This window comes from Panthera leo, chromosome D4 (assembly GCF_018350215.1).
Source record: "Panthera leo isolate Ple1 chromosome D4, P.leo_Ple1_pat1.1, whole genome shotgun sequence".
In the NCBI taxonomy this organism is placed as follows: domain Eukaryota; kingdom Metazoa; phylum Chordata; class Mammalia; order Carnivora; family Felidae; genus Panthera; species Panthera leo.
Genome location: NC_056691.1, coordinates 45,268,904 through 45,283,721, shown reverse-complemented (window position 1 = coordinate 45,283,721; position 14,818 = coordinate 45,268,904). Strand labels below are relative to the sequence as shown.

General features: G+C 43.1%; 1 protein-coding gene across 4 annotated transcripts in view; it reads right to left on the bottom strand.

The window, feature by feature from the left end:
* Positions 1–14,818, bottom strand: part of FOCAD (focadhesin) — a 322,952-nt gene that overhangs the window by 73,856 nt on the left and 234,278 nt on the right. For all 4 annotated transcript variants that reach the window (XM_042914239.1, XM_042914240.1, XM_042914241.1 and 1 more), the window contains 3 exons: positions 12,171–12,263; positions 5,754–5,842; positions 2,986–3,030 (listed from right to left, as the gene is read on the bottom strand). In XM_042914239.1, coding sequence (XP_042770173.1) covers positions 2,986–3,030; positions 5,754–5,842; positions 12,171–12,263 — 227 coding nt within the window. The remainder of the gene's footprint in view (positions 1–2,985; positions 3,031–5,753; positions 5,843–12,170; positions 12,264–14,818) is intronic.

Here is a 14,818-nt window from a genome sequence, read left to right as displayed (position 1 = left end):
AAATTCTCAGTGTCAAGACTTCGATCCCCAGTGGTTATCACCATAGAGAAAAGCTCGGATGGTCCCCAGGAATAGGATATCAAATCTTTTTAAAACAAGGGTATTAGACAAGATGACATGAAAAGCACTCTTATAACTCTGAAATTCTGAGAGAGCATTATTTAGCCTCAGTTCCAAAACCGTGCCCAACATGGTTTTGTTTCAGAAGTCTTACTGGCCTTGACATTCCTGAACATGTATTGTCCTTGTAAAATGGAGAAAAATGTTATTTAAAGCCACTAGTAATGAGACCTTCGGTTGCGGACTAAATGTGTATTCGGACATTAATCTTTGAATAGAAAAAAGTATTTCTCGGTCCACATAATGCATGCTCAGACCACGCTGTACATTTCACAAAGGTACTGTGACCGGTTTCTCTTGGTCGTCTCTGCATTCCCTACTTGCTGCACGCAGCGACTTATGGAAAGGAGACACTCAATACGGATTTCGTGAAACAAATTCGTGGAGGAGCTGGCCAGGTAAACATCTACAACCAGTTCAGCAAATACTCATCAGCTTGTTGATCAAATAACTATCCCCCCCCAGCCCACCCCCCCCGCCCCGCCCCAGTCGGGCAGTAGTAACTAATTTGCATAATAACATGTCAGCATCAGTACAGTATTTATCTAGGCAACACCACTAGCATTTTAATTAAACTGTCCTTTGGAACAAACTGATGCCATTAACCTAATTAAAAAGCACAGGGAAGGATGAGCTACAAGGATGCTTTCTTTGGGACAAAGTATTACATTACATATTAGTAAAGTGACCCAGTCCTTTGGGGATTTTCATCTTCGGGTTCAAATCTATTTAATTAACAACAATGAAAATGAACTTACATCAATCATCAGGTTTTATCTGTTCTCTGATTCTCCCTTAGCCCTATCCTTGATGCTTTAAAACTGCTCTTAAGTGAGCAAATCAGTCTAATCCTGCGACTGGTGTTTTACTTCCTGCATTTAACTTACACGGCTCAGAACAAAGTAAGTCTTACAATGGCCCAAACCAGCCTGTGGCGGCCATGGTCCAAAGAAGGCTAAGCTGGCAGCAGGTGGTGGTGGGGTCTTCACATGGTTGGAGGAAGCCAGGGGGAAAAAGAGAGAGACGCAGAGTGATTCTTCCCCCCCCCCCCCCCCCCCCCCCCGCTCTATCATTAATCTCTCAGCCTTTGAACCTGACTTGCTGTCATACCTACTATTGTCAGCATTGCTTTAATAAGATAAGGTCTATAAAATACTTTGAAATTTTTGATGAAAAGGTAACACTATGAGAACATGAATTATTTTTACTCCGTGCCACTGAGAATGTGAAGACACTCTTCGTAGGCATTTCATGAAACGATGCCTGGCAAATCGGAAGATTAAAATCTTGTTGAAATAAAATTTTAGAATGGAAAATGCACAAGCTAGTAGAGAGGCAAAATGATAGCTTGTTTTAATAGAGAGCTGCTAGATTCTTCAGCGTTCCACGTTTTTTTTCCCCCCTGCAAATGTCAGAGCACGGTTTTTACCAGGATATAAGTAGATTACATAATAGAACAAACTATGAAAGGTGGGCTGAAGACAGTCCCCCCCTCCCCGCCCCAGCACACCCTCCCCTCCAACAGGCAGCTGAGCGCTCCGCTCCCCCACTGTGTCTGCAATTCACCAAACTAGATAAGCAGACACAAATGAGTCCCTATCGAAGCCTCTCTGTACTTTAGTTTTCATTTTGTCAACAGATATGTCAACAGATATTTCCCAATGCCTCCCACAGAAGTGGGTGCAGGGGAGGATTACCACTTCTATTTCCCTTTATTCAGAAGGCATTAGGCTGAGTGGTGATCGTGTACTGTGATTAAGGCAAAACCTATTTAGCCACAGAAAGTTCTGGAACACGATAGGGATAAACTATATTGAAATGAATTATGTCTAGATAATATGGACACATGAAATCCTGTAGGTCGAAGGTCTATTTATGTTATTTGGTGGATAAGAAGAAAGGCAGCAGCTAAAGGTGATGGTGGAAGGCAGAAGCAGACATAACTGACGTGTAACTTACTGCCAGAAACAATTACTCAGCTTGTTAGCAAAGGAACCCGAAGAGATTGTTCAAGCAAGTTCATTAGGGTATAATTTTCTGTTGAGAGTTGGCTTAAGATAAATAAAAAGCCTCAAAGTAGTAATACTCGTTATTTTTGTTAAAACAACCATAAGGATATGATTGAAACTGCCTTTTTAATGGGTCATCACATTCATTTTTAGCATTTAAAAATTCGGTTTTTAGGAGAGCCCGGGTGGTTCAGTCAGTTGCGCATCCGGCTTAGGCTCAGGTCCTGGTCTCACAGTTCGTGAGTTCGAGCCCCGCATCACAGCCGGCTTCTGATCCTCTGTCCCCCTCTCTTTGCCCTTCCCTTGCTTGCGCGCTCTCTCTCAAAGATAAATAAAATCATTTAAAAATTCAATTTTTAGATATCCTGGACCCCATAACACAAAGAGAATGAAAGGAAGTACTACTGTGATTTATTTCCTGGCTCACAATTGAGATTTAATAACCTATTTGTAGAACCTACATAATTCACATTAGCAAGGAATTCTCTTTCAAACCACAACACCCCCCCCCCTTCCCCACCCCAAACTAAATGAGAATCCTTTAAATCTAAGTCAAAGCACAGGGCATTTTGTTAGGTGTACGACAAGGGCACGACCCCAGCGATTCTTGATGTGGAAGTCATGTTTGTATTGATTCCTCCGTATTCTCACAAAAAGACATTAACTTAAGAATTAACTTAACATGAGAGAGGATGACAATTGATTTTTTCTTTCTTTCTTTTTTTTTTAATAATTGAAGAGTCCTTTAACGTTCTTAAAGTTAGGACATACTCTAAAGGGAGAAACTGTATGCACCCGCCAGGAAAAAATAAAACGTTCATAGAAAATTTTGGGTAAGAGAATGAATGGATCTTACTTCACAGCCGTCTTGGTGATCTCATCAGTCAACATGTCTCGGACCCTGCAGTAAAGATTGGAAATAGGTGCAAGAGTTTATGTTAGAATAAGAGCCCAATCTTTTTGCTTATCCATCAGTTAATAAGACCCTCTGGCAATGACCCCAGGTCCTAAAACTGTATGTGTGGAATTGTAGTGTAAGGTGAAAACACTATAATATGAACTTTATTTCAAAGTTTCCTCTGCCTATTCCTTAGGTCACTTATCCGAGGCGGGGAAGAAGGTGCCTGTAGACACACAGTGTTGTGATGATGTCATCTCTTAAACTGAATGGTGGCTCTACTAACATTCTTTATATTATATTCTTAGATGAGGCCTTTGGGAGGTCCTGAGGGTGGACCCCTCATGCATGGGTTAGTGCCCGTAAGAAGAGACACAGAATGCTTGCTTTCTCTCTCTGCTTCCCAACATGTGAAGACACAAGGAGAAGGGGACTGCCCGCAAACAAGAAAGCAGGCCCTCACTGGCACAAGACCTCTGATCTCGATTTCTCAGCCTCTAGAAGTGTGAGAAGTAAGTTTCTGCCGTTTAAGTCAGCCATCCAGTCTATGTATTTTAGTTACAGCAGCCCAAACTGATTAAGATATTCTCTCTTTTTACGCAGAAGAGCTCACTAAAACAGCAATTTACTATTTCCAAGTTGTAGATAAGGGCATAGTTGCTATGTACGTATGTAAAATAAAATTTTAAATGTTGGTTATAAAATCACTCCAAAGTTGAAAGAAAATGATTCCACTTGTGGATCTGAAGATTGTATACTCAATCCAAATATTCAGAAAAATTTTTTTTAATATAAAAGCCCTGAGATATAGAAAAGAACACCCAGTGACCGCCAATATTTACATTTTGAAGAAGCAACCACAGATAATTTCACTATATAGTTTCATAAACTCAAAATTTTTATAAATACGATAAAATTTCCACAAATATAAATTATATCGGCACTCTTACTGTCACCAAAAATACTTAAAAATCTTAGTTATTCAGCCCTGAGAATGACTCAATCTTAAGAGCCAAGTATATCTACCATCTTCAAAGAAGAAAAAGCTCTCCAGCAATTGCCTCATTTCATTCCTTCTCATGCATCAGAACTTATTTAATAGTTCATCTCCTTCCACTCTCTCTAGACCCCTCTACAATCTGGCTTTTGTCCCCACAGCTCCACCAAAACAGCCCCTGTCATGGCCGTCAACGACTTTCAGGAGGCCAAGTCTCTCCTAGTTCTCAGTCTCCACCTTTTGCAGCCTCCCAGCACCCTCTGACACAACTGACTGCTCCTTTCTTGAAATATTTTATTCCCTCGGTGTTCAAGATTCCATTCTCTCTTGGTTTTCTTCCTCCATCACCAATCACTAATTTTTCGTGTGCTTTGTCGGTTCCCTCTTCATCTACCTCACGTCTAAATGTTGAAGTGTTCTGAAGCTCTTCCCTCTGACCTTTTCTCTATCGCTACTCATTCCTTAGGTGATCTTATCCAGCAATCAGGATTTTAAATGCAGCTGATATGCTGATCATTCCCAAATTTCTATTTCTAGCCCTGATCTCACCCCCTAACTCTAGATTCATATCGTCAACAACATACCTGATTATCTCCAAAGTGGAGGTTTAATTATGTATCTGAGGCTTAGCAAGTTCCAAACCTGATTCTTCCCCTACGCAGACCTGCTTTTCTATCGTCGTCTGCATCTTAGTAAAGGGGAAGTCCATACTTTTCGTTATTCACGGTCAAAATCTTGGAGCTATCCTTGACATTCATCTATCACATTCTTCCTTCTGTCTCTATCTATTTTGGAGAATATAGTCAATATGCGACTATACATTCACCAAATTATCATTTTTAGAAGATGAAAGTCAAACTTTATGCAAAAGATCGTCACAAAGAGGAAGTGAAATCCAAAGTCTTAACCTCTAATTTTAAATTCAATGTCATAATGTTTTAAGCTGTGTTGCTATTTTTAAAATAAATCTAGAAAATGTCACTTAGAATAGAATTATGTAAATATACACACATGCACACGGAGCTCCTGCTTTTCTACATACGCCAATTATCAGTAAATAAATCTAAACTCAAGCAAGCTTTGAATAGATTTTTAGATTAAAGAAACCTGTGGCTGCAGGTAAAGCAATTTAGATTCTGGGCACTTTACCTAGATTTAGGCTGCTGCCACATTAATCTGACAAGGTTTTCTTCCTAACCCATGTAACAATTTAAATTGCTTTTAATGTTCCAGCACTTACACATTTCTAGATAATACAGTGGGAATTCACCAGGGGACGTCTGCCAAAGAAATTAAAGCCCTGATGTGGTAAAGTTGCTCCTAATAATGAAGATGTCTTGGGGAGAGGGAGGGAGCATGGGAGCAGAGGGGTATTCCTCGACTAAATGTGAGTTAGGAAGACAATGGATTGAGTGGGGAAAACAGAATCTTTCACTTGAAAGTATATAAAATAATCAGTTATGGGGGGGGGCGGTGAAGGGAAAAGCAAACCATTTCCACGCTGCTGTAGAAAACAATTTAAAGAATAATTAAGATTTATGAATAAAACTCTACTTGTGATAGCCAGGGAGAGGGTGGAAAATCCACCTATCAGATTTTTGGCCTCTCCCCCTTCGGGCAGGTAGGTAAGTGACAATTCTTTGCACACGCCTTTAAAGCGGCCACGTTCTCCCTCATCGTTCATTCCGCATGGCGAGCACTCATTCCCAGCAGAACAGCATCCCCTTACCAGAGCCAGGCTGTGCCTTTTTTGTACTGCACCTCCTCGGGTCCTTCCTTCCCATGTTTCAACTGCAAATCCAGTTCTCCTATTCTTCCCTGCAGGACACACAGCATCAATCAGCATGCAGACCCCGTGGCCAAAATGACCCTGAAATTTCTTTGTAAGACACTGAGAACACACGTAGCCTTTCTCAGTTGGCCTTTGACGTTCCTAATAAAACGTTAGATTATAAACAAGGATGTGTGAGGAGAGAGGATTCTATCACTGCTTTGGTATTTCAGTGCTCACCAAAGAAGTTTATCCTGGAGAAGCTGTGGGTTTGGGAAATTTAGTGCACAGCACTTCATTTGGGAAGATCTATTAAAAGCAGATTTGAATTCCAAAGGTCTGGTTAAAAAAAAAAAAAAAAAGAAATCCCCTTTCTCATAATGATCTGTGTCCTCAGCGGATAATTTGAACTGACACTGTACCAAGACTGGGGTCTGAGCACCAGTATTGTAACAGAATGGTAGAAAAGGAGGGTAATCACATGACACGTAAGAGGTAATCTACAGGGGCACCTGGGTAGCTCAGTTGGTTAACTGTCCAACTTCGTCTCAGGTCATGATCTCACAGTCCGTGGGCTCGAACCCCACATCGGGCTCTGTGCTGACCATGCAGAGCCTGGAGGCTGCTTCGGATTCTGTGTCTCCCTCCTCTCTCTGCCCCTCCCCTGTTCGTGCTCTGTCTCTGTCTCTCAAAAATAAATAAAAACGTTAAACAAATAATTTTTTTTAAAGATTCAGGTAATCTATAACCAAAGCTATTCTTAAACATCTGCACGTTGCATTATTTCTTGAACTTATAAAAATTGGTATGTTCAGCTTCTACACATAATAAAAATGTAGCTACTCTTACCCCTTTAAGACCAAGACCTCCAGATAGTTATTATTCTATTTTCTTTTACACTCAGGATCATTTTGATCAGCTTCATTCCCCTCTAGTCTATCAACAATTACATTATTTAAATATACTGAAAATACTGGCTTATTGATGAGCCCTACATTGGATGAGAACTTCCTGTGCTTCGTGTTACTGAGTGATAGCTCCCACGCCATTTTCAAAAGTGGTCGTACAGCCTGCGTTCTCACTAGCAGCCAATAAAAGTTGTAGCTACTCCACATTCTCACCAACAACTGGAATTGTCAGGCTCTGAATTGTTCCCGTTCGGGCAGGTGTGAAACGGTGTTCATTGTGGTTTTAATCTTCACTTCACCGTTTACCAAGGAGATGTGAAAACCTTTGCACACGTTCGTTGACTTTTAGATTTCCTATTGGGCCCATTTTTTTATTGGCTGTCTTTTTTTTTTTTTACTGATTTTAGAGTTCTAAGGTATGTTTCACAGAAGAAAAGTGTATATCCATATATACCCTAGAGGGAGAAGCAATACAGCTTGACGAGTAAAGGAGGTAGGCTCTGGAATCAGAATGCCTTGTTCTAAAGCCATGTCTAACTGCTTGCTGTATACATTCGGGCAAGTAACTTCACCTCTCTAAACTTCAATTTCCGCATTTGTAAAATGTACCTAACAACTATCTCGTGACATTAGAGCATGTTAAATAACGTGCAGAAGTGTCTCTTTCGAGTAACTACCATTACCAGGTTTGTTGTTAACAACAACCAAAAAAATCCCACCTCCCTTTATCATCGTCTTATGAAATGATCTTTCATGAATATATATAAACTCTGTTACCACCAGTGCGTGAGCTCACTGAAGGCAAGGACTGTTTGTCAGTCTCAGGGGTCCTTGTACTTAGCACAATATTGATATTGGCCTCCCAGGGGGATAGGCAAAATAGAAAATCGTATTTATTGCCTGTCTCTGCTAGTTATGCTTCTTAAATTAGCCTCTTTACTCCTAGGAACATTTACTGGCCACAGTGCTTTTCCAAAAAAGATAAGCAGTAGGGAAGGAAAAGGCTAAAATCTGCTTAGAAATAAACTAAAAAACAAAAGAGCTTTGCAGTATCTGCACAGCCTATTGAAAAGACCTGCTTTTCTCTATCTCCGTAGCCATAACCCACTACACCATCGACTATAACTAAGTAAACTTCGTATTTCTTCTTCCAAAATCTCTTGCTTCTCTCAACCCCCTCTTCTGGAAGGTCCTTCTCACCCTGTCCACCCAGTCCATGTTAGGCTGTTTATTCAGAAGCACTTTGCCCCCTAAGTCTCTGTCGGTCACTGAGGTGCAGAGGTGAGAGAGCCTCTCTGTCACCTCTGCTTCTGTGGTTAACGGGCAAAACCACTCACTGGGGGAGAAGACACTGAAATGATCACCTGAATTGAGATTTCGGGATTGCCTGTAGATGCCGATTATTTATCGATCCTTCTTGCGTTTTTGTTAATCTTCAGCCTATGTAACCAAGAGCTTGCTGATTACAGTGAGTAATTTCACCTAGCTCCAAACCTACACATTAGAAACAAACATCTCTTACCCACGGTCAGAGAGAAATCTACCCGGGTCACCATTCCTGACCCTGGTTTTGATTTTCGATTATTTCACAGTTAGCTGACCAACTCAGGAAGCAAAAGTCTGCAGTCGGCCTGCTTTAGAATTCCTCTCTCTAGTCTGAGGTCATATTCACAAGAGCCCTTTATACAAAGGCTGGAGACCTTAACCAACTCAGCGTCCCACAGGGCATCAAGGGAAAGATGGCTATAGAGGCCTCCTTCCCAAAATGGACTCTGAATTGTCAATCGCTTGTGTCTACCTATGTTTCCCGACCATAGTGATGTCGTGTGGACCATACTGATACGCTTAAAATGCAAAATCCGACGTTCTCGTGGAAAAAAATTAGACGAGGCTGGACGTCGATGCCCAGGCAGAAGCTACCTGTGGTGTCCAAATCTCAAACTTACCCCCATCACAATCAAACCCCCAGGAAATAAGGTAGAATGTATCTTCCGGCATATCTCTTAGGCTTAACTGAGTAAAACATGTGCCTCCTCTAAATGATCCTCTGGTTTAATGCTACAAAATATGTTGAGCACCAGATGGAAGTAACTGTAACTCTTGTACAGAAGAAGTATCCTCCAGGGCAGAAATTCTTGATATAGACTGGGAGTCTGGCACGGTTGCTCTAATTCTAAGATACCATAGATTGTGTTGAAGTGTGGGGGCCTGTTTCAAAAAACTCAAACACTTAATATGCATCCGTGTGCATGTTGCCTAAAAAGCTTCCCTGTACCTTCAAATCATACTGAAAATCTTAAAGCCTATACTTTCAGTTTCATTTCTTTGGTCACCTGTTCTCAGTGGAACTGGACCTAACCAGAAATGCAAAGTAGAAGGATCTTTTTTTTTTTTTTTTAATTAAAAAAAAAAAACAAACTGTTTTAACGTTTATTTGTTATTGAAAGACAGAGAGAGAGAGAGACAGAGCATGAGCAGGGGAGGGGCAGAGAGAGGAGACACAGAATCCGAAGCAGGCTCCAGGCTGTCAGCACAGAGCCCGACGCGGGGCTCGAACTCATAAACTGCGAGATCATGACCTGAGCTGAGGTCGGACACTTAACCGACTGAGCCACCCAGGCACCCCTAAAGTAGAAGGATTTTAAATGATAAATAAGCAGAGAGGCACGCTATCACCCACCACAGGAGAAAGGCAGGATAACTGACGTGCATCCCTGAAAATACTCAGCTGGCTTTTCATGCATAGCCCTATCCTTCAAAATATTACACCGATTTGCATTATTTGTTGTTGCAACGAATGACAGTGCCAGGGAAAATGCATGCTGCAGTGGAAAAGGCTGAGGCTCAGGGGTCACAGACAAATCCTGGTGTAAGTTTCAGTTCCTTCTCAGGGGCCCAGTGGTTTCTGCCTATTGGGGTTTGTACCACTGCCTTGCTTTCCTAGCTAACCCTGCTTTTTCACCTGTAATCCCATCATACATGGGGTTAACAACACCCACTTCAAAGGGTTTCTGTAAAGATTCATTGAAATAATACGTTAAGTGTTGGACACACACTAGTGACTCAATAAATGGTAGCTCTTATTATAAGAAAAAACCGTTTTCTTTTTTTAAATCAACTGTAAGTCATCTGCATGAGTTATACCATAATCCTGTTCGATTTAGCCTTCCTTATGCCGAGAGCTAAATAAAATTCTCAGTTCATTCTGCGGGAGGAGGAGTTATTCTTGCCTTCTTTCTCTGGGCGCCCATAGGACTTTGCACATCCTCTGTTAAAGCCTCAGAGATGTTGTACCAACATTGCTGATGGACATGTCAGTCTCCCACACTGGCCTGGGAGCTCACTGATAGGAAGGAACGCTTTATTCTCCTTGGTACCCCACGCACCCCACACAGAGCCTGGCCAAAGGTGCGCCACAAATGTTTACTGAAGGAAAACACTGCAAAATTGCATAGAGAAAAGGCGATGGGAGAAAAAGTGCCTACTCTGGCCTGCACTCTCACTCTTCTTGAATAAAAACTATAAGTGGTTTCAGGGTGTGTATGAGTAACACACAATCCTTCACTCACACACCTACTCAAAACTGAGTGCCCAGATGCCACCCAGGACAAAAGAGGCGTGGAAGCCGAGCCAAAGGAGATCGTGTTTCTAAAAGAACATCTTTAAAATGTGGACTCCAGGGGTGCCTGGGTGGCTCAGTCGGTTAAGCGTCCGACTTCAGCTCAGGTCACGATCTCGCGGTCCGTGAGTTTGAGCTCCACGTCCGGCTCTGGGCTGATGGCTCAGAGCCTGGAGCCTTCTTCCGATTCTGTGTCTTCCTCTCTCTTCGCCCCTCCCCTGTTCATGCGCTCTCTCTGTCTCAAAAATAAATAAACATTAAAAAAATAATAATAAAATGTGGACTCCAGTGTAGTTTGGGGAACCATCTAAAACACTGCTGCTCAGAGTGTAGCTGACAGAGTAACTATGTTGAAATTACCCGACAGCTTGTTCAGGTTCCTGGTCCCCTCCTCAGTTCTGATGAATCAGAACCTCCGAAGATGCATCACTGTTTTATACATCTTAGACTCAATAAAATATGTTGCAGCAAATTTTCAATTTGAGAACACCCATGCTAAAATGCTTAATCATTCTTTCCCCATCTCCTTCCCACTCTTCCCCCCTCCATCTTTAAAAAATAATTTTTGGGGGGGCGCCTGGGTGGCTCAGTCGGTTGAGCTTCCGACTTCAGCTCAGGTCATGATCTCGCGGTCTGTGAGTTCGAGCCCCGCGTCAGGCTCTGGGCTGACAGCTCAGAGCCTGGAGCCTGCTTCGGATTCTGTGTCTCCCTCTCTCTCTCTGCCCCTCCCCTGCTCAAGCTCTGTCTGTCTCTCTCTCTATATCAAAAATAAACATTAAAAAAAAAATTTTTTAAATAAAATTTATTTATTTTTAATAAATAAATAAAGCGGGGGAGGGCCAGAGAGAGAGAGGGAGACACAGAATCCGAAGCAGGTTCCAGGCTATGAGCTGTCAGCACAGAGCCCGACGCGCGGCTCGAACCCACGGACTGTGAGATCGTGACCTGAGCTGAAGTCGGACACTTAACCGACTGAGCCGCCCAGGCGCCCCGAAATAAATAAAATCTTTAAAAGGGGCAGGGGGGGGGTCTAAGATAGCACAGTGGAGGGGCATGTAATCCAGTTTTGGAGGGGTGGGCCTCATAGATGCCATCTTAGATAAAATGATCTAAAGAATAAGTAGAAATCAGGTGGGCCTTGAGGGAATGGCAGTTCCTGTTACAGAAGGAACAGTGTGTAAAAGTCAAGAGGTTAGGGTAGACGTGCTGGGTTTGGGAAACAAAGAGGTTTAGCAAGGCTGAAACTCAAAATTCAGGGGAAGGGTTAAGAGATAAGGCTGGAGTTGTAAACGAGGCCAGCCCGAGGAGGCACAGGAACAAGGGAGACGATGAACTCCGTCTGGGACACGCTTACGTCAAGGTGCTATGGGACAGCCACGGGGGTCACCTGGGCCATCTAGGAGATCTCCGAAAGCAGCAGGATGGAGGAGAGGAGCACCCGAGAGGGAGCTCCGGACAGGCCACAGGGGGAAGACATCAATATTTAAGCCTGACATGCAGCTGGGGGCCCGAGGGGCTCAGTCGGTGAAGTGTGTGTGACTCTTGACTTCGGCTCGGACCATGAGCTCACGGTTCGTGAGATGGAGCCCCCGTCGGGCTCCGTGCTGAGTGTGGGGTCTGCTTGGGATTCTCTCTCTCTCCCTCTCCCCAACTTGCTTTCTGTCTCCCTCTCTCAAAGTCAACATTTGAAAAAACTGAGTGCCATTATGTACATAACTCACATTCTTTTACGAGCAGAAATAAGCACTGCGTTGTCCTAAGGGCTTTTATATTAAATACGTGTTGGCAGTGAAATGTGAGATACAAAGGAGACACTCGCTATGGCAAAGGATCCTACGGTCCCCTTACCTGTAAAATGGCATGGTAGGCTCGACTCATATACGCCAGCCAGGCCTGTGGCAGGAAAATCGCACGGTGCCACTCAGAAAGCTGGATGTGAACCTGCGGGGGAAAAACACACCGCCACGTAAGTTAGACTATGCAGTATGAAAGCAGAATGAAATTCTTCCCTTCCCCTTATTTAAATGATTTAGATCCTAAAAACAAACCGAATGAGTCTAGGATCAGAACCACAAATAAGATCTTTTGGCTGCTTTCAAAGGAGAAGGGTTTCGAGCCCTGTAAAGACAAAATAAAAGCAGCCTGGAATTTTCTAAATTAAAGCAAGGAGAATTCTACAACAGTAACAAGTCAGGACGCGTGCGTAATACAAACGTGTCCCTGAAAGTTAGGGGGAAACCCTGCGAAGCCTCTTGCCAGTGTCAGGAAACCAGGTATCGTCTAGCCAATCCCCCCCCCCCCCAACCATTTTCAATGAAAATAAATATTGCTCACATCCCGGATTTCCAATAGGACAGTTTCGGAAGTAATGACCTGAAAGGGGCGACGGAAACATCACGCGTAGAAACCACGACAGCAAGAGGTGCAAACGGACAAGTGCACGGGGCAACCGGGCACACCGCTAGACCGGCGCCCTTTCATCAGGGTGGGTGAACAAGAGAAAGAAGGTATGTGCCAACACCGAAGCCTTGTTTCTGAAGAGAGGCCCAGACAAAACATCGGGTTTTCATAGTCATTTCTGTTTTTCCCCATTAGTACAAGGCTATCTTGCAACAAATCTTCCCAAGGCCTGCTTCTGTTAAAGGAAGATCGCTCAAGAACAACAGTCAGCGTGCATCGCATTTCACATTTCCTGTAGCTCATCTCATCCAAACCCAAACACCTGAAACGTCAGCGTGGGTCCCACAGACCAAAGACGACGACAAACAACCAGGCAGGCAAGTGTCCACAGAATTGCCCCAGAATCATGATAACTGGGAGTGTGTTAAGGAGATTTTGCTGTATTAGAGGAATTAATTTTCTCAAGGGCTTTGTGATAGGGAAGCGATGAGCCTCTCTGAATACAGCTCGTCCCCAGGGCCTCTGGTATTTTCTGTAATCCCAGTCTTAGTGCGGGCCTACTATACACAAGCTACTACGAAAGGGCTCTGAGGATTATCTTTTTTTTTTTTTTAATTTTTTTTTAATGTTTATTCATTTTTGAGACAGGGCATGAGTGGGGGAGGGGCAGAGAGAGAGAGAGAGAGAGAGAGAGAGACAGCATCTGAAGCAGGCTCTAGGCTCTGAGCTGTCAGCAAAGAGCCTGACGCAGGGCTCAAACTCACAGACCACGACATCTATCATGACCTGAGCGGAGGTCGGACACTTAACCGACTGAGCCACCCAGGTGCCCCAAGGCTAGGATTATCAACCGATCTATGTCTGCAGAGATCTTTCTAGCGGGAGAGTCAAAAATGGGCACAGTCAGGTTATAAGGCCAAAGTATGAGGAACCCACGAGAATGAGAAGAACAAAGAACATTAACTCTGTCTGCTACCACTTCTCATTCCACCACGGTTTAAAAAAAATTCTTTTTGATATTCAGACAGTATGAAAAAGATACAACATGAAATGAACTTTAAACAAAATGATAAAGACAGGTTTCTTCTTTTTCTGATTAAGTACTCACTGCATCGAGTAGGGTAGGGGGAGCCGGGTCACTATGTCAACAAAAATCCTTGAAGGGGCAGGCCCAGGGCCCTCTCTTGTTATCCAGGAAGGAGACTACAACCTAGGCCGCATTTCCAGCTGGAGAGGCATTAATCAGTCCTTGGCCCTGCTCTCTTGTTTCCAAAATGTGGGGAATTTTCCTATCGATTCCATTTCCGTTTCATAAAGTACATTAACTATCAAGTCCTATTTTGAGACCCGGATTTAACAGAGAGAACGCTCAAACACCGCAACCAAAACTTTTTTCTCTTCTCTCAGAGCCTCAAAATAGTTCAGTATTTTCCTGCCAAAGGATCCATGGACATCACTGCACTACTGAGAATATCCACGGTCTCAGCAAATTGCCAAAAAGAGCACTGGATGTTTCTGGAAGGACAATGGTCGCAATTGCTTCTCAAACCTGAGTTAAAAAAGGAAAGTATTATGGGAAAAAATGTGAAGGAAAATGAGCAGATCAAACGTTGAGCTTCTAAGGGCAAAAGCACTCATGCCCGGAAACCTGTTTAAAAGGAGGTTAGAAACTGAAGGTGAAAGCCAGTACTCCAGCTGCCACTCCAACCACATCTGAAGGTGGGTGCGGGGACACAGCAGAAAGCGTGAGCCCACACCCCAGCCTGAACTACTCATGTTTTATGAGATTATACGTAGTCTCGGGGTTCTCTGGAGTCAGCCGTGAATAAATCTCCTTAAAAATGCACTCTCTTGCTCTTTCCCTTACTCAAGAGAAACTTAGGGAAACAGTTTAAAGTGAGTCGTGCTCTTACATGCCGGTCGTGTCACACGCAAAAGAGACTTCCTTGACCATTTTTAACAAAAACACATTTTAGGAGGCTACTCTAATTCAATGTATAGCCACCCAGGTAGGTTATTGATCCTCGGCTGAAAAATACAATTAGCATTTCTAAAGTATGAAAAGTATGTCTAATTTGCTACAACTTTGAGAAGTC